Source organism: Schistocerca nitens, chromosome 8 (genome assembly GCF_023898315.1).
Source record: "Schistocerca nitens isolate TAMUIC-IGC-003100 chromosome 8, iqSchNite1.1, whole genome shotgun sequence".
Taxonomy (NCBI): domain Eukaryota; kingdom Metazoa; phylum Arthropoda; class Insecta; order Orthoptera; family Acrididae; genus Schistocerca; species Schistocerca nitens.
This window is the reverse complement of record NC_064621.1, coordinates 208683862-208704505: the sequence shown is the minus strand read 5'-3', so window position 1 is coordinate 208704505 and position 20644 is coordinate 208683862. Positions and strand designations below refer to the sequence as shown.

General features: G+C 42.8%; 1 protein-coding gene across 1 annotated transcript in view; it reads right to left on the bottom strand.

Annotated features, from left to right (window-relative positions):
- The window catches only part of LOC126199490 (lutropin-choriogonadotropic hormone receptor-like), an 877483-nt gene that overhangs the window by 309007 nt on the left and 547832 nt on the right, over window positions 1–20644 (bottom strand). Inside the window, exons 5-6 of the mRNA XM_049936411.1 lie at window positions 8763–8834; window positions 4529–4597 (exon numbers count right to left, since the gene is read on the bottom strand). Coding sequence (XP_049792368.1) covers window positions 4529–4597; window positions 8763–8834 — 141 coding nt within the window. The remainder of the gene's footprint in view (window positions 1–4528; window positions 4598–8762; window positions 8835–20644) is intronic.

The following is a 20644-nucleotide window of genomic DNA, read 5'->3' as shown; positions in this document are numbered from 1 at the left end:
ACGATACTCAACAGTTTCTTAGAAACTGACGTTTAAAGTTTTGACGCTACGCGATCAGTCTGTTCGGCGCATTGTACAAACTAGTGATGCGATAGCACAGTCTTGAGCAACTCAGATTTCCGTTTTTGCGCCCAGCGCTCAAATCCATTCTGATATTCTTTTTCCTTTATGTTTTCTTGTTGTACGGAGTAGAAGTATGTGACATCAACATGCTTCGTAACATCGTGATATACATTACAATTTTTGACAAAAGCAATAAGTATTTAAAATCTCATTAAAAATAGAGTTTATCGTCACAAATCTTATACAGTCTTACTATCAATAACTGAAGATGAAAAACATATAAGTTCTAGTACTTTAATTTCCTTATACCGTGGGCTGTTTGTCGATGAAATCGGAATACTATCGTGTTTATTAAACGTAATTCCGCTAAATTGTACGCCGTTCTGTCAACGCTGTCGAGCAAGCTTTTTCTAACAGATGAAAAATCACGTTCGCTAATTACAGAAGTATTCTATTCTCACTCCAGTGCAAAAATAAATCGCAACTACAAGCGATGCAATTAAAATATCCACCTTGATGCATCATCAGTTGCAGGTTCCAGCTTTCGCGAAAACACTTCGATATGCATGGTGATTTCCCGCGAAATTATCGCCAGATCGCGAGGTATTTAGTAACGTTAACGAGGATGCTTTTTCTAACGATATTCGTACTAAAAATGTGACTGCCGTATATGTGCCTTCGCACATTGTTCGTGGTGCTCGGTGCTTTCATGCTATGAGTGTTTTTGTGATAGATATCGCCATGGGAAATTCACTGGTTCTCTTGAAGGGTAAAAGTCAAATCAAACACTGAAACACTAGAATTTGTATATTTTTAATCTTCAATTACTGTTAATGATATAAGACTGTATAATATTGATGATGATAAAATCTATTTTTAACTAGAAATGGTTATTTCTACAGACAACAATTTCATTGTTCTTCACGATATCATGAAAAGTATTGATGTCACATACTTCCGTGAAAAATAATAAAGAAAGAGGAACCATAAGAGCGATTTTGGTCACAGGGCGATGAAATTCGAAACGATGCTCTTACCCACAAGGCTACCCGATTAATGACTGATACTCGAAAGCGGACTGAGGAAGTCGCATCGAAATTTTGACCATCATTTTCTAGGAAACTATTGGCTGTCGGTACTCAAGCCAAAATAGGTCTGCCTTTATTTTCACCCTGGGAAAGTTCGACTGTGTCAGAGAGCGATGTATGGTGGATTCCATTTGTCATCGTTCAGTTCTTTAATGAGTTAAATATGGATCTTGCTGTAGAGGGAAAAAACTGTAGAGGAAGACAGAGATTGGAATACATCCAGCAAATGAGGACATGGGTTGCAAGTGCTACTCCGAGATGAAGAGGTTGTCTCAAGAGAGGAATTCGTGGCGGCCCGCATCAAACAAGTCAGAAGCCTAATGGAAAAAAAAAAGATCTTGCTTTCTTTTTTTTTCTGATGACGCACAACTATGCAAAGAATCGTGGCTGACATATCCAAGGAAATATGAAACATCCGAAACCTGAATATTTACCAACGCCATTCCAATAGTTCTGGAAGAAGGCACCGGAGCCTTACTAGGAAGTATGGAATCTACCAAACTGTATTGGTAGCTCCAACGGAAAGCACATCAGACTTAAAGGTCCTGATAAATATGGATCAACGTTTTATAATGCCAGTCCGTAGCCATGTTAGCTGCCTTTAGAAGCACATGAATGATCTTTATCAGCTGACGTAGGGCATTATAACAGCAAGAGAAAGATGTTAGGAGACAGCTCTCACTTCCAGAGCATAAAGCTTTTCCGGAAGAAGACTGCTTTTCCTCTCACAAAATATTTAATGAGACTGAATACTCATAGACAATTAAATAATAAAGTCGGAATTTTAACTACGGATTATGCAGAGGACGAAGATCTGTTGAGCTTTATTTTGGTTTGTTAGTGTCGAAGATCTGGGTATTGAATACTTCAATGAATTGCGACATGAGTAAAATCATAATTCACGTTATTCGTTTCTTTCATAACTTCATATAGATTGAGGATGGCGTATATTCTAAGTCATCTGTGCAGAACAATGTGAGAACTATTGACAACTCACATCAAAAAGCGAAAAATCAACAGTGACCTAAAAGCAATGCTATAGAGTTTCGTAATCCAGCATGTAGCTTCTTTCGTAGCCCAAGTGGAGCATTTTCTTTTCAGAATAGAGTGTGTTGTACCGACATACCAATAGGATCTAATATTATTAGAGCATTGTTTTTTGACGAAGTAAGCACAATCTCAGGAAAGGAACAATTAAGGTGTGTCAGTCTGTGTGTATCAGTTTGTGTGTAAACGTGAAATGTGAGGAGGCAGTTCACTTAACACTGAACTGCAGTTCCAAGCTTGCCTCAGCAGTAGTTCAAAAGTATGTGGATGTGTATTTCATATTTCATTACTCACATTTTATTGACATTATCTTCCTTATACGTACTTTAATAAAATCCCTGAAGTGCTTCGAAATGTCACTGCAGATATCAGAAACTATCTGATATATAGCAGCTATTGAAACGCGAAACAATCACTGACGTGCATGTCTCCGGTTGCAAGCCTTTCTACTGGTTATATTGACTGTTGGTAATTAATCTTCTATTTTTAATTTTCCGCCTCATTTGTAATGGGAGGCAAAGTAAAGCGTGAACCGATATATGTACAAAGTGTAGGACTAATGCTGAGGAAAGTTTGAACTGTAATTCAGTTTTAGGTGCTCTATCTCCACGTATTTCAAATTTACAAACTGCGACAGCTAAAATCTTCCTTTCCTCCGACATTTTGCTTACTTCCTCAAAAACAATAGCTCGCCTTGAGAAATAATACTCCCTGAATATCAAAACTTTGTATCGTGGCTCTAATTATATAGTGTTGTATCCTGTGTGAAAATAATTAGCGCCAAGAAACAATAGAGCAGCGTTCATGAGCTACTTATTCTCTTCTGTTCCCTCTAGTGTAAACGCTTCTTAACAGATATAAGAGTATAGTAGCCTTACGTATCACTTCACATGCACCAGCTTCCAATCCACTGCACTTTTGTAACGATCGAAATTTTGAACTTCCTTTCGCGTTCTCTGTAATTTTTGTCGATATGTCGCTATGCATTAAACACTTATAACCGTTTGTAATACTCATTTTGTTTTTGAATGTACACTGAAGAGCCAAAGAAACTGGTAAACCTGCCTAATATCTTGCAGCGCCCCTCCCCCCCCCCCCCCCCCCCCTGCGAGCACGCAGATGTGCCGCAACATGACGTGGCATGGACTAGACTAATGTCTGAAGTAGTACTGGAGGGAACCGACACCATGAATCCTGCAGGGCTGTCCATAAATCCGTAAGAGAACGAGGGGGTGGGGATCTTTTCTGAATAGTCCGTTGCAGGGTATCCCACATACGGTTGGCATGAACATTATTAAGCATGTTTGGTGGCCAGCAGAAATGTTTAAACTCAGAAGAGTGTTCCTGGAGCCACTCGTAGCAATTCTGAACGTGTAGGGCGTCGCATTGTCTTGCTGGAACTGTTGAAGTCTGTCGGAATGCAAAATGGACGTGAATGGATGCAGGTGATCAGACAGGAGGCTTACATACGTGTCACCTGTCAGAGTCATATCTAGACGTATCAGGGGTCCCATATCACTGCAACTACACACGCCCCACACCATTACAAAGCCTCCACCAGCTTAAACAGTCCCCTAGTGATATGGAGGGTACATGGATTCATAAGGGTGTCTCCACACCCGTACTCGTCCATCCACGCGATGCAATTTGAAATGTGACTTGTTCGACCAGGCAACATGCTTCCAGTCATCAAAAGTCCAATTTCGGTGTTGACGGGCCCAGGCTAGGCGTAAAGTTTTGTGTCATGCAGTCATCATGGGTACACGAGTTGGCCTTCGGCTTCGAAAGCCCATATCGATGATGTTTCGTTGAATTGTTTGCACGCTGACGTTGACTGCCCAGCACTGAAATCTGCAGCAATTTGCGGAAGGGTTGCTCTTCTGTCACGCTGAACGATTCTCTTCCGTCAGCATTGGTCCCTTTCTTGCAGGATCTTTTTCCGGCCACAGCGATGTCGGAGATTTGATGTCTTACCGGATTCCTGATATTCACGGTACACTCTTGAAGCGGCCGTTCGGGAAAACCCCACTTCATCGCTACCTCGGAGATGCTGTGTCCCATCGCCCGTGCGCCGGATATAACACCACGTTCAAACTCACTTAAATCTTGATAAGCAGCAGTAACCGATCTAACAACTGCGTTGTCTTATAACGGCGTTGCCGACCGCAGCGACCTATTCTGCTTGTTTACATATCTCTGTATTTGAATACGCATAGATATACCAGTTTCTTTGGAGCCTTAGTGTAGAGTGAATTGAATGGCTGCGTTGATGCGGCCTCACCGTCAGCTTACGAGCAGAGAGGAGTTGTTGCGCAGGGTTGCATACTCACAGCTCCTGCAGCGCCGTCAGCTTGGTGAGCGCCAGCGGCACATTCGTGAGAAGGTTATCGTCCAGGTGCCTGCAACACAACACAACGCGACATGAGACGACATAACAGGCCACACATCACTCACAATTATCCGCAGCCTGCCCGCTGGATGACGAAACGAGGCGACGAGCTCCGCACGCGATAACTCTGCGCGCGGCGATTTGCGGCTATTATGTTAATGGTCGCACCGGCGGGACCTGACGTGTCATTATGCAGATTGCACCATAGGCGGTGCATTAGATATGTCGCCTCATTTGCAACCATAATTCTCACTTTAACGATGGTGTCAGCGAACAGACACAATTTGTAGGATATACACTCCTGGAAATGGAAAAAAGAACACATTGACACCGGTGTGTCAGACCCACCATACTTGCTCCGGACACTGCGAGAGGGCTGTACAAGCAATGATCACACGCACGGCACAGCGGACACACCAGGAACCGCGGTGTTGGCCGTCGAATGGCGCTAGCTGCGCAGCATTTGTGCACCGCCGCCGTCAGTGTCAGCCAGTTTGCCGTGGCATACGGAGCTCCATCGCAGTCTTTAACACTGGTAGCATGCCGCGACAGCGTGGACGTGAACCGTATGTGCAGTTGACGGACTTTGAGCGAGGGCGTATAGTGGGCATGCGGGAGGCCGTGTGGACGTACCGCCGAATTGCTCAACACGTGGGGCGTGAGGTCTCCACAGTACATCGATGTTGTCGCCAGTGGTCGGCGGAAGGTGCACGTGCCCGTCGACCTGGGACCGGACCGCAGCGACGCACGGATGCACGCCAAGACCGTAGGATCCTACGCAGTGCCGTAGGGGACCGCACCGCCACTTCCCAGCAAATTAGGGACACTGTTGCTCCTGGGGTATCGGCGATGACCATTCGCAACCGTCTCCATGAAGCTGGGCTACGGTCCCGCACACCGTTAGGCCGTCTTCCGCTCACGCCCCAACATCGTGCAGCCCGCCTCCAGTGGTGTCGCGACAGGCGTGAATGGAGGGACGAATGGAGACGTGTCGTCTTCAGCGATGAGAGTCGCTTCTGCCTTGGTGCCAATGATGGTCGTATGCGTGTTTGGCGCCGTGCAGGTGAGCGCCACAATCAGGACTGCATACGACCGAGGCACACAGGGCCAACACCCGGCATCATGGTGTGGGGAGCGATCTCCTACACTGGCCGTACACCACTGGTGATCGTCGAGGCGACACTGAATAGTGCACGGTACATCCAAACCGTCATCGAACCCATCGTTCTACCATTCCTAGACCGGCAAGGGAACTTGCTGTTCCAACAGGACAATGCACGTCCGCATGTATCCCGTGCCACCCAACGTGCTCTAGAAGGTGTAAGTCAACTACCCTGGCCAGCAAGATCTCCGGATCTGTCCCCCATTGAGCATGTTTGGGACTGGATGAAGCGTCGTCTCACGCGGTCTGCACGTGCAGCACGAACGCTGGTCCAACTGAGGCGCCAGGTGGAAATGGCATGGCAAGCCGTTCCACAGGACTACATCCAGCATCTCTACGATCGTCTCCATGGGAGAATAGCAGCCTGCATTGCTGCGAAAGGTGGATATACACTGTACTAGTGCCGACATTGTGCATGCTCTGTTGCCTGTGTCTATGTGCCTGTGGTTCTGTCAGTGTGATCATGTGATGTATCTGCCCCCAGGAATGTGTCCCCTTCCTGGGACAATGAATTCACGGTGTTATTATTTCAATTTCCAGGAGTGTAGATTTAAACAATCTTCAGTTCAGCGAAACTGCAGTGCCAGTGGCCTCTGTCTATTCCCTCATACACTCTTCACACAACCTCTTTCCGAAACACACTTGTGCGGTTACTTTACGCACTTTACTTGTTGTTAAGTCAGCTGCTGCCAAAGATATTCATCTAGTGGCTGAAGATTGCTTTTTGACCGTGTTTGCTTTTGAAAATCCAATTGCGCAACTATGGTTCTGCGTCGAGGATACGCAAATTTTTCTTCTATAACACCCAATGGATGTTACGGTGAAATTTCACCATTCACCATCATGAGTTGGTTCATTTATTTCCTGGCAAAGAACATGTAAAAATTCTGCATGATACGTAATACACAGGGTGTTCAAAAATTACCGTTACAAACCTCTACGACATGTAAAGGGAAGTGAGTAGGTAATATTCTGAATAGGAACCAATCGTCAGAAACGGACCGTTTCCTTTCTAAGGCGGTTTCAGTTCAGATGTTTAACTCATCCACTTCTGCTTGAGGAATTTAATTAGACATGACGAACTCAGCATACTGTACGCACAGAACAGTACTACTGCACTACAACAGTGGCTCGATGTGGCGGCCACCAACGTTGTTACAGACATTAAACCTACGAAGCACGTTCTGGTACACACTCACCATCACATCTGATGTCTTTTCAATTTCTAGTGCAGTGGCCAGACGTTGAGCTAGCTCATCTTCCTCTGTCTCTACAGGAGTCCTCGTAAATGAAACTTTGCATATGGCGGAACTGGGTTTCGACAAGGCAGTATGTGTCGTCTAGCGGAATTGCTTGCTGTATTGCGTCTGTGCGAGCTGCTCTGCTGGCCACTAACCTTCTTAGCCAGCTGCTTTACATGAATGTTATTGTTTGGTAGTTGTTCCTCGGTTTTCACCTTTAGTGGTCTCTGTTAAAGCTCTCCTAGCTGTACTTTGTTCCTACAGCACATCGGCGTAGTTGACATCTGATTTGGTTTGGTTGTGCTCTCCTTCTTAGCCCTCTCCATCATCGTGACACATTCTATGGGACTTTCAGCTTGCTAATTGGTTGTTGGTTTTATAATTTTGGAACCTGAGGGGGGGGGTCTAGAAGATATAGTGCTCGTCGTTTTAGATTGGGTCAGAGCAATTTTGTTTAATGTCTGAAAAATTATTATCACCCTTTAAAGGCTGCACTGTTTTCAATTCTATACATTTATATAAAGGGGTAAGTCTTCCTTGACAGTTGCTTAAATTTCAGAAGATGTTTTTAAATTCCTTTAGAGGTATCTTAAGATAATTGCTTTTTGCTATTTTAATCCATCCCTTAAAGGTTGTTGAGAGTAAATTTTATCCTGATTTGGGAAATGACCTTTATGTGCCTTTGAAAAGTGGGTCAGTCTGAATTGGGTCCTTTGTAATGAATAGTTCAAACCAAACCTTAATGATCCTCCTGTGTTCTTATTATCGGGTGCGTTAAGGTTGAGTATTACATCTCCATCCACTGCTACCAACTAACCTGTTTTTTAGTAGAACAGCTTTATTAATTCCAGTTCAGTCTGCTTCGATAGACTCAACTTATTGGTGTAACATTGCTAAAGCTACTCCATGCATAGCCCGGCAACTAGGTCAATTAAGGAGACTGGGAAATGTTTAACATGTCTTATGTTTATCTTAATATAGTGAGGAAGTTGCCTTAATGTGAATTTTGAGTAACTTTATGGATTAATGTGCATAAATTTTGAAAATACCTGAATTTTCCCAGATTTTATTGCGCTGAAAATTTTTAAAATTCAGTTTTAATTAAGCTCTGATTAGACATTGGGTTTGAACTTGTTTACTGTTTAAACTGCTGAGCCTGCCCCTAAAACGCAATTTTGCTTCATTGTTGGAAGTAGATTTTGCTTTATTTAATGTCTGTATAAATATCTGTTCTGCTTGTTCAGATTCATGAACTTGTCTATAAAACCACAAGCTTCATAATTGTTCTATGTATGCTACCAGTGTAAAATATCCCAAGTGTCTCAGTAAATAAAGAATACAATTGTATGTTTAGTGTATCCATGACTAGGGCTTAGTCCTTCTACTCCAGGAGCCTGTGTCCTGTAATACTACAATATCAGTTCCAAAGGTCACTGATACTCTGCTAGGCAGCTGGGCTTAACGCTTTGGCTCATTATTGTAAATGCCACATATCTAAGTAATGAGCATCTGATCAGATTGGCCACTATTGTTCACTACATAAGTTTTTTTTTTTTTTACTGATTGGCTATTTTGGCTTGTGTAACATGAATTGCCATTATTCAAGTAAATCTATCTGAACTTACTCTTAAAAGTAACTGTTTCGTAAACCGTATTTGCCAGAGTGGAGACTAAAGGAAAGTGCTGTGATTGGCTGAGAGATGAAGTATTAGGAAAACTTGCTTTCAAATGACGGAAGAATCACTTAAGGCTAGACATGGATTCGTACTCACAAAGCTCTCAGCGCTGGCACGGTTAGGAACCCATCGTCGTGGATGTGCGTTATCTGGTTCCTCTTGAGTAGTCTGCAAACAACAAAACAACAAAAGATAGCCTTAATGACAAATGCCATACAGTTGCCCAAATATTGCAGGGTTACAGGAAACAATCCAAATCATAAAGCACGATTCTTTGAACGCCTTACGGTCGGTCTCTCTCTCTCTCTCTCTCTCTCTCTCTCTCTTTCTCACACACACACACTTGTAAATTGACTTTTCATAACGTGCCTAGAGAAAGCGACTGAGAAATCCTGATGTTATTGATAAGTAACAAGAATATTTTCACGTGCTCTAAACTGCAAAGGTGTTACGGAGAAACTGAAGTGACATTGTGAAAATTCGTAATTTCGTAACTACTGTGCTAATAGTAAACAGCAATAATAAGTCTGTCTACAAATAAACATATTGTATGTAGTGACCTCAATTATATTTTTCTTTATTGCATTTCGTTTCCACCCCCCACCCCCCTCCCGAGGGGGGGGGGGGGGCGGACTGGCACCAGCGTAATCGGCCGCTCTACAGCCTACAGAAAAGTTGAAAAACATAATGAGAATATAAACAAACAATAGAAACAGGTGATAAAACGGTGACATTATAAAAAAGATGTAAAATGGCGGAAAGTTGTGAAATATAAAACATGAAAACACGATGCGAATGAAGACACACAGTAAATAGACAGGCACAATTAAAAAAACACGGCGACAGTCTGGTTTCTGTTCGCACGAGATAAAAAACACATCTAGTGACTGTATGGTTGCCGTTTGCAACACTGACAGGGGACGGACAACACTGAACATTCACTTTAAACAGCACTACAGAGGCGACATGACGACAGATGGGGGCGAGGGGAGGACCCAGACCAATGAGGGGGGAAAAAAGCTGGCAGGAAGGAAAAGGGAGGGAGCCGATGGAGAGAGAGAGGACATAGAAAAAAAGGGGGACAGGGTGGACACAGAAGGATTGGGGGAGGCAGTGGAGGGGAAAACAAAAGCACTTGGGGGAGAGAAGGGAGTCAGTAGGCGGGGAAAAAACAGGATGGAAGTGGGGAGAGGGAGCCTGGGAAAAGGACAGAGGGAGGGAGGGGGAGGTTAGGCTCAAGTTGATAGGAGGAATAAATTGAGGGAGAGAGCGCATCATCTGGGAGGGGGAGGTGATGGAAGCCACCTTGGGAAAGGAGATGAAGGGTGTAGAGGTGGAGGGTAGGGGGAAGGAGTGGCAGAGTGCGGGGTTGGAGAGGAGCAACCAGGGGATCAAGTCGGCAGGAGGTGTAGAGGACGCACTGCACGGAGTGGCTGCACAGTTGGAGGCATCATTCACAGACTGCGCAGTCCCTCCCACCAGAGTTTTGAGTCCTCCCTTGGGCATGGGTGTGAGTGTTGTTTTTAGCATAGGTTAGTTTAAGTTAGTTTAAGTAGTGTGTATGTCTAGGGACCAATGACCTAAGCAGTTTGGTCCCTTAGGAATTCACACACATTTGAACTCATACATAGAGGACGTGGATATGTTCAAGGAAAAGGAGCAGATGGGGGAAAGGGATCAGGTCATAGAGAATGTGCAGGACAGGAGGCATATACGGAAGGCAAAATGGAGTGCATGGTGGTCGAGGACCTGGAGGGACTTATAGAATTTTTTGGTGTGTGTGTGTGTGTGTGTGAGGGGGGGGGGGGACGGATATCCAGGCGGGACTGGCATAACAGAGGATGGGACGGATTAAGGATTTGTAGGTGTGATGGATGGTAGAGGGGTTCAACCCCTACGTCCAGCCAGAGGAGTTTAAGGAGACAGAGGTTGTTTTGGGCTTTGGATTGGATAGAGTGGGGATTAGGGATCCAGGTGAGTGATCCCAAGAGTTCCAAATATATTTGTAACCACTTTTATAGCGACTGTGAAGTGGCACACAGAATGACTCGACGACTTTAACCCGACTGATGTGGCATGTGATGAAATTTGTGCGCAAACTAAGACAGAACAGAACAATTACAATATTTATTTTGCAATAAGTAATGTAACGCATTTCTTCTCGGCAAATTTAGGTTGAAAAAAATGCGGAATTTGTTGTGGAACACGGTAGAATATTCCCGCTTCAGCCCTTATAGTTCCACGAAGTTCCGATAGATGGCAGCGCCATACAAAGCCTTAAAAATAGCGTCTTTAAGGAGGTGCATGTCAGGCAGAGAGCTGTCATAGAGTTTCTTTCGATGGAAAATCAGAGCATCGCAGTTATTGATAGGCGCCTGCAAAATGTCTACGGAGACGTGGCAGAGAACAAGAGCACGGTGAGTCGTTGGGCGAGGAATATATGATCATCCCAACAAGATCGCGCAAACCTGTCCACTCTCCCGCGTGCTGGCAGGCCACGCACAGCTGTGACTCCTACAATTTTGGAAAGTGCGGAAACTTCCATCTGTTTCGTCCTATGAAAGATGCACTCTGAGGGAATCAGTATGTAGGTGATGGGGAGGTTACTCATGCAGCAAGAAGTCGCCTCCGATGTCGACCAGTAGAGTGATACCATATAGATATACACGCCCTCACAGTAAGATGGCGTATGGAAGATTATGTAGAAAAATTGGTTTTTGTAGGCAATAGACTGGGGGATAATGTGGTATGTTGGAATACTGAACAAAACCAACCTGCTTTCAGAAAAAAATTTCGTTGCATTCCTTATTGAACGGCACATGTATATTATGTCTTCGAAAATACAGGGTGTTACAAAAAGGTACGGCCAAACTTTCAGGAAACATTCCTCACACACAAATAAAGAAAAGATGTTATGTGGTGTCCGAAAACGCTTAATTGCCATGTTAGAGCTCATTTTAGTTTCGTCAGTATGTACTGTACTTCCTCGATTCACCGCCAGTTGGCCCAATTGAAGGAAGGTAATGTTGGCTTCATTGCTCTACAGTACTAGCATCAAGCACCTCAGTACGTAGCATCAACAGGTTAGTGTTCATCACGAACGTGGTTTTGCAGTCAGTGCAATGTTTACAAATGCAGAGTTGGTAGATGCCCATTTGATATATGGATTAGCACGGGGCAATAGCCGTGGCGCGGTACGTTTGTATCGAGACAGATTTCCAGAACGAAGGTGTCCCGACAGGAAGACGTTCGAAGCAATTGATCGGCATCTTAGGGAGCACGGAACATTCCAGCCTATGACTCGCGACTGGGGAAGACCTAGAACGACGAGGACAATTGCAATGGACGAGGCAATTCTTCGTTCAGTTGACGATAACCCTAATGTCAGCGTCAGATAAGTTGCTGCTGTACAAGGTAACGTTGACCACGTCACTGTATGGAGAGTGCTACGGGAGAACCAGTTGTTTCCGTACCATGTACAGCGTGTGCAGGCACTATCGGCAGCTGATTGGCCTCCAAGGGTACACTTCTCCGAATGGTTCATCAAACAATGTGTCAATCCTCATTTCAGTGCAAATGTTCTCTTTACGGATGAGGCTTCATTCCAAATTGTAAATTTTCACAATCAACATGTGTGGGCTGGCGAGAATCCGCACGCAATTGTGCAATCACGTCATCAACACAGACTTTCTGTGAACGTTTGGGAAGGTATTGTTGGTGATGTCTTGATTGGGCCCCATGTTCTTCCACCTACGCTCAATGGAGCACATTATCATGATTTCGTACGGGATACTCTACCTGTGCTGCTAGAACATGTGCCTTTACAAGTACGACACAACATGTGGTTCATGCACGATGAAGCTCCTGCACATTTCAGTCGAAGTGTTCGTACGCTTCTCAACAACAGATTCGGTGACCAATTGATTGGTAGAGGCGGACTAATTCCATGGCCTCTACGCTCTCCTGACCTCAACCCTCTTGACTTTCATTTATGGGGGCATTTGAAAGCTCTTGTCTACGCAACCCCTGTACCAAATGTAGAGAATCTTCGTGCTCGTATTGTGGACGGCTGTGATACAATACGCCAGCGGTCTTCATCAGCGCATCAGGGATTCCATGCGACGGAGGGTGGATGCATGTATCCTCGCTAACGGAGGACATTTTGAACATTCCCTGTAACAAAGTGTTTGGAGTCACGCTGGTACGTTCTGTTGCTGTGTGTTTCCATTCCATTATTAATGTGATTTGAAGAGAAGTAATAAAATGAGCTCTAACATGGAAAGTAAGCGTTTCCGGACACATGTCCACATAACATATTTTCTTTCTTTGTGTGTGAGGAATGTTTCCTGAAAGTTTGGCAGTACCTTTTTGTAACACCCTGTAGATTGTGGTAACAGACTGACATGTGATTTCAACTCCAAAATAGTTTTGCTCACTATGCTTCCACATTACTTCTGTTGTCCCTCCAGTAGACTTTTTTCCTCTGCATTACCTAGATAGGAAGATATTACGATTTTTGATTATTTTGAGGAGGCGATGATTACCGAAACTGGTTTCCTAAAGTGACAACGAAACTGTGTGCAAACGAAGAATTTACAAAAATTTCCAATGTGACGGACAAATTATAATTTTGCATATTGCTTCTTGTAACAGATTTTATGGAGTTCACCTGTTTCGTCGTGAATTTTATCTATTCTATGTGAATCTTACCTTATTCATCGCGAATAACGGGTGATCATGCTGCATAAGCAGCTGTCATTCTTTCATTTTTTTGATACTGTCTACTCACTAATTGCGTATTGTATCTCATCAGTTCATCACCTATGCCTTTCATTATATTCAACCATTCTACCGAGCAGTAATAACGGTATTGTGCGTGCTAATTTGAACCTTTCAGGGAGTTAGGGTATAGAACCGATTACTGCAGACGCTACTAAAATTATTATGAATTATTTAACAAACCCAATATACTGTGTCTTTGTACTATTTTAAAATGGACCACCTGCTAAAATGTTTACCTTACCTAACGGGTGCTAATTTCTCGAAGCACATAGACGCAAACTAAATTGCTCGTATTCCACAAGAAAACAGAACTTTTCCTCGTGATTCATGACTTTTTATTTGACGTGATATTAGTTTCGAGCTACAAGCCAACTTGACACTGAGGTGGCAAAAGTCCTGTCGGAGCTTCTATTTCCCGGAGTAGTGCGGCAGTTCGACGTGGCACGAACACGAGTCGTTGAAAGTACCTGCAGAAGTAATGAGCCATTCTGCTGCCTCCATAGGCGTCCATAATTCTGAAATTGTTGTGGCTGCAGGATTTTATTCATGAGCTGACTTCTCGATTATCTCCGATTAATGTTCGATAGGGTTCACATCGGCCGATCTGGGTGGCCAAATCATTTTCTCGAATTGTCCAGAATGTTCTGCAAACCAGTCACGAAGAATTGTGGCCTGGAGACATAGCGCATTGTCATTCATAAAAATTCCATGATTGTTTGGGAATATGAAGTCAGTGAATGGCTGAATTGGTCTTCAAGTAGCCGAATATAAACATTTCCAGTCAATGACCGTGTCGGTTGGATCAGAGAGCCCAGTCCATTCCATATAAACACAGCCCACACCATTATGGGGCCACCACCAACTTGCACAGTGCGTTGTTGACAACTTTGGTCCATCGTTTCGTAGGGTCTGCACCACACTCGTACCTTACCATGAGATCTTACCAACTGAAACCGGAACTCATCTGACAAACCCAAGGTTTTCCAGTCGTCTAGGGTCCAACCGATATGGTCACTAGCCCAGGAGCGGTGCTGCAGGCGATGTGGTACTGTTATCAAAGGAACTCGCGTTGGTCGTCTACTACCATAGCGCATTAACGTCAAATTTCGTCGTACATTGATTCCTGCGCTTATTTCAGACAATGTTGCTTATTATTGGCACTGGCAACTCTACGCAAACGCCGCTACTGTTGGTTGTTAAGTTAAAGCTGATGGCCACTTCCTTATCAGTGGTGAGTGTAACGCCTGAAATTTGGTATTCTCGGCACACACTTTATTCTGTGCGTCTCGGAATATTGAATTCCGTAAGATGAACCACATATCTAGTTCCGACTATCATTCCGTATTCGAAATATGTTAATACCTGTCGTGCGGCCATAATCACGTCGAAAATTATTTCACGTGAATCACCTGAGTACAAATGACAGCTCCGCTAATGAACTGCCCTTTCATACCTTGCGTAGGCGATACTACTGCCAGCTGTATAGGTGCATATCACTATCCCACGACTTTTATCACCTCAGAGCGTAGTGTTAAGAACGACATGACTGAAACATTATCCTCTGGCTATGGAATCTACAAGAACCAGGGGATTGGGTGGTAATTTGTTGTTTTGTCGCACAATTACAGGTGCCTGCTAGTATCCAGAACAACAGCTGGTGACATCACACGGAGCAGCTGGACGGACCGTGTGGGGCGGCGGATAGAAAATATGATTGCTGTATAAAATTTCTGTTGATTGTTGAAACACTGCATTTCCCGGCCGATGCACCATATGTGGGGCGGCGGGTAGAATAATTTTACTGTTGTATAAAAGTTTGTAGAATGTAGAAGCACTTCCCGGCCGATTAACCATACGTGCGGCGGCGGGTGAAATTATTGTTGTTAAAAATGTTCCTATTATTTTTGCTGTTGTTTGCCGTTCTCAACACTGGCTCTCTAACTACAATATTGGCTACCAGAAAGTGATTAGCAAAACGTGAAGCCTGTAATTAGAATTCCTAGTGCCCACTTCATCTGAGAATACACTTATAGCTGCAGCTTATAGCTCTGAGGAATTAGGAGATTGTCCGGGATTTATAATCAAAAACGATTTTCTAAAATAGTTGAGTATATTCTGAAAGTCACAGATGAAAAACAAAAGAATCCACACAACCTAACTAACAGAGCAGTTCAGAGTCTAATGCGCTGATGCAACTATAATTGTCCAAATTGAATATTTAAATGAATGCTCGCCATAATTTGATGATAAGGTTCATCAAACGCCACGCTAACTAATGGTAGAATTTTTGTCCCGCGACAGCACGTGAAAATACGACAATACGCAAACTGAAGCTAGATAATGAAAATCATCCCAGAATTAACACTTCACTTGAAAATGATTTCATTGTTACGCGCATCTCGAGTAACTTAATACGGCATCCGAGGCTGTTTGTAGCAATGATACCGACGCGACGCGACTCCCGACACATATGGCGTGCTACTCAGCGTCTGGAGAGAACTGGGGCCTTCCCTTCCTCGCGCAGCGTTATTATACATAAAGCCGCGGTGCGGACGGCTAAGGGAATGCCTGATCAAATCGGCTCTTCCGACTAGCCGCTGGGCTAGTAATGCACCACATTACGTTACCGAATAAATCATAGCTTCTCTTGCTGATGGCCGATGAAGCTCTTAATTTAAATGTGCATTCAGCACGCAGGTAAGTATTGATAATAAAATTTTGACGTGGCTAAGTTAAATATTTTGGGCGAGAGAATTAATTTAATTACACTGCACGCAGTAGACGAGCTCTGAACTGGCCCTTTGGAGATACGCTATCGCTATAGTTTTATAGGTATTCGAATGAAACTTCTCACATCCTTATGGTGATAGCGGATCTCCATTCTACTTAAATATAAACATCCTAGCCTTATTTATTAGCCTACTTAATCTTTCTTGCTTCCTTAAGTTTTAAGACGAAAACCAGAAAATCATGAATTTCCACTAAAATTTTAATTTGTGAAATCCAAAGTACTGTTTTTATTAAATTATTATGAAAGATGAATCTAAATATAAAATTTTAACTTTCTAGCTCTTTTCTGTTGCGCCAATGATTTTTACAGAAAAACGTCCAAATTTCGAAAATGGCTAAAGTTATCGAACTGATATTCAACACATGTTGTTTTAGTATTACTCCTGACATGCGAGAAATGTTTTAAGTTATTTGCTTGATTTTTAAAGTATTGCGCAACATTTATGACGTCAGAGCTAGTTACAGCGGACTGGCTGGCACACAATGGAAAGACTGATGTGAATTTACTATGGCGTGTGTAGGCTGCTTCCCTACAACCGCAACCGGATACTGATGAGTCACGAAGAGTAATGGAACCACTTTATCCTACAAGTTTTCGAGAGTGAGTCGCTTAATAAGATTGACACAATGGATAGCTATGTGTTTTAACGCGGCGTTTCTGGGAAGTGGAGGTGCTCCGGCCCTGCGTAGAATGAGCCCGACGGATTAACGACGAGGTTAGGTGTGCGGGCCACCCCGGATGTGGGTTTTTGGCGGTTTCAAACATACCACTAGGTGAATACTGGGTCGGTACCCAAGTTACACGATTTGCAAACATCTGGAGAACTTTTGCTCACTTTCACATGAATAAGACAGTTGGGGTACATATATTTCATCCGAGAGAATACATGGGTGGCGACAGGAAGTGCATCAGCCACATCTTAAATTAACGATGCGAAATCCGTTAATAACCATATCGGCTGTGCGCTGATTTGGCGACAAAGGCACAAGAAAGGAGAAGATGAAGCTGAAATATAAGAAGATAGCCGGCCGGAGTGGCCGTGCGGTTCTAGGCGCTACAGTCTGGAGCCGAGCGACCGCTCCGGTCGCAGGTTCGAATCCTACCTCGGGCATGGATGTGCGTGATGTCCTTAGGTTAGTTCTAGGCTACTCACGACCTCAGAAGTTAAGTCGCATAGTGCTCAGAGCCATTTGAACCAATAAGAAGATAATGGTAAAACTGGTCGTACACATACACAAGTGGGCTACGATAAGGCGAAAGGTCAAGAAGGTTCTTCGATGCCTCTATCGTGCACTTTTCGTCTTTTTGTGCGGTTCTAGTCGTGTTCAAGCGCTTTATCTTTTGGAGACACCGAGTAAGGTGGCGCAGTGGTTAGCACACTGGACTCGTATTCGGGAGGACGACGGTTCAATCCCGTGCCCGGCCATCCTGATTTAGGTTTCCTGTGATATCCCTACATCGCTTCAGGCAAACGCTGGGATGGTTACTTTGACAGGGCACGGCCGACTTCATTTCCCTTCCTTCTCCCAAATCAACCCAACCCAACCCTCTCCTGGAGACATTTGTCCTCTCCAGGAAAGACCATCAAATGGTGCGGGTTAACGTGAATTTGGGAGGTTGATCCGGAATAATGGCTCTGGAAAATGTGTATATTACCCCATTGGTAACGCTACTATCTCCCTGTTAACATTTCTCAACAACGGTTCCGAAAAGTTAATTCTCTGATTTTCTTGACGTTTCTCTGATGTTTCTTATCGACATTCGTCCACGCTCTTTACGAATAAGATACTGTGATTCGCCCCCAGAGAGCTACATGCCAGCACTGAGCATCAGTGCAGCTTTGATACTGCATAACAGTCTCCCATATGCAGCAGCGGAAGCATCGTCTTAATCGAATTTCAAATCTGATATTAATGGCACGCCTAGCTCCACATTTTTTCGATGGTGGAATTATTCCTTTCACGACCCGTGTGGCCACGGACAACAGTCCACAAACACTACTGATACGAAAGTAACGTATTGCTTTTTCCAAAATCTGGTGAATATTGATTTTTCCAACAGCGATAATACGCACCCCTGGTAATCGTAAACAAAACGCATCCAGGAAATTGTCTATCACCTTATTTACCTACGCTATCGTACAGATAATGTGATATGTGGTGTGGCCTTTACTCATTATCTTTTTACGTGGCTATTAGGTGCCCTGTGTCGTACCCAGTTGCATAAGAAGGCTTTTATTGCCACATCGTCGAAAAGCTTTGATTTTCTTACATTTGTGGCGTCACAAGCCATTCCTTCCCCCGTTATTCATGCAAGAACTAACAGCTTTACAAATACATAAAAACAACATAATACACAGGTATTCAAACTTCCTCTGAAAAACTGTTAAATCTGCTAAATCTCTGGTGGATCAACAATGAATAATCGTTTTTCCTGTCGATAATATGCTGCTATTGAAGAAGTAAGTTTAGTAAAAATTGATACATACACATTTTGCTTCAGTAATTTCATCCCACATTCTCTTTTTTTCAATTCTTACAATACTTTGTGACGTGATACAACATATTAACAAATTTCACTTTGCTATGTAAATGACATCTGAGAAAATAAAAAAGGTTTGACGTAGTATCAGTTTTGTTATTAGAGATAAGAAGGCAGCTCTTATTCAGCGCCGCGCGGAGTGGCTACGTGGTCACAGATTGCGCGGCTCCTTCCGGCGGCGGTTCGAGTCCTCCTTTGGGCAAGTGTGTGACACACACACACACACACACACACACACACACACACACACACACACACACACACAGTCAGTAATCAAATTACACAAGGTGCGTAAAAACATGCAGCCTAATTTTTGACTTATAATTTAAATCTATATCTGTCTCATTTAGTTCTTTCTCCAGGTAGTAATTAGTTAAACGCAAAGCGAGTATGTTCTCAAATTCTAACAGATATTTAATTTTATTCTGACGAATTACCTCTTTTATGGCTTTAACAATCCATCTTTTCCTGCAATTCTTCTAAACTATAGTAACCAGCGATCGTAACGTTTCTTTAATTTCCTGGATTACACTAGTGTTATAGCATTCCACATACTCTTGGGTGTACATTTTCAGTTCTTCTCCACCACATTTTTGAGGAGTGTCTATATAAAACAATAAGTTTACAATTTTTACAAATGAAATATCATTAATTGTAGTTATTATCTCAGTTTTAAACTCTGCAAAACGATTTCTGTTGCTAGGTGCACAACGTCCAGTCCCCTACATTTAGATACAATGTAACTACTCTTTTTAATCAGATCCAAGTTGGGGATGAATGTCTATAAAAAGATTTTTGTGCTTCTTTTGATATATTACATGCGCTTGGATCCACTGATTTCTGGAAGTATCCCAATATGAACCCACATGGCACTGGCTCATCGCATTTTGCAGTTTTATACAGATTTTTTCATGAAGTGTGTTTAAGATGATGTGTAAGCCTTGCTTGCTTATTCTTATTTCAAGTGCCATTTATGTTTTCCTTTTAATGCTGTTGTTTTGACTATGTACTCCAGTTTTTGTGTTTTCACTTTCTTTGTGTACAGGTAACATATTAACTGCACTTAAAGCAGTAATATCTTTAATAGGGAATGGTTGAAGTCTGTTCTATACATTGATTCCTTTTCTGAAGACTTATGGGGTAACTTTATTCATGGAACCAATCCTACTTTAGCAATATATATATATATATATATATATATATATATATATATATATATATATATATATAACGCTATTGTGGAGAACAATGTCCTAGATTGAGAATAATAAGTTACTCTATCTTCAATAGAGAATTTATGCATAATACTTACTCTGTCATTGTTGGAAACTGTGTCAACAATTTCCACATGGTTTACAGGTAAATACTTTCTATAGACACACAGAACACAGTTTCAATCTTTTCTCGGTCTTTGTTGGGTGGGAGGTTTCACTGTACACCAATCAACTTGTATGTAATCTTGTTAGCCCAGCAGACAAACTGCAGTGCACTGTTAAACACAACTACTATCCAATAGTTTACATCACATATAAGCAAGTAGGACAGAGTACAGTAGGGTGCATTGTAAATACTACTTGATGGTGTTTAATATACTTACACAGTATGCCACCTGGTCACACTATTCAATTTGTAATTGCCTATCAGAGCTTCCAGTCTGGTAATATCATGTTCTTTATCCAAAGAAGCAGTACATCTCTCAAACATATATCAAGACTCTTTATAAAATCGATAATATGGTTAACAATATCTTTTTTCACTCCTGGACTTGTTATTTGACATACTAATTTGTTATATATTTTTACTCTGCTATTGGAGCTTATTCACATTAAATTGTCTATTCGAATTGTCTTATCATTGTACGCAG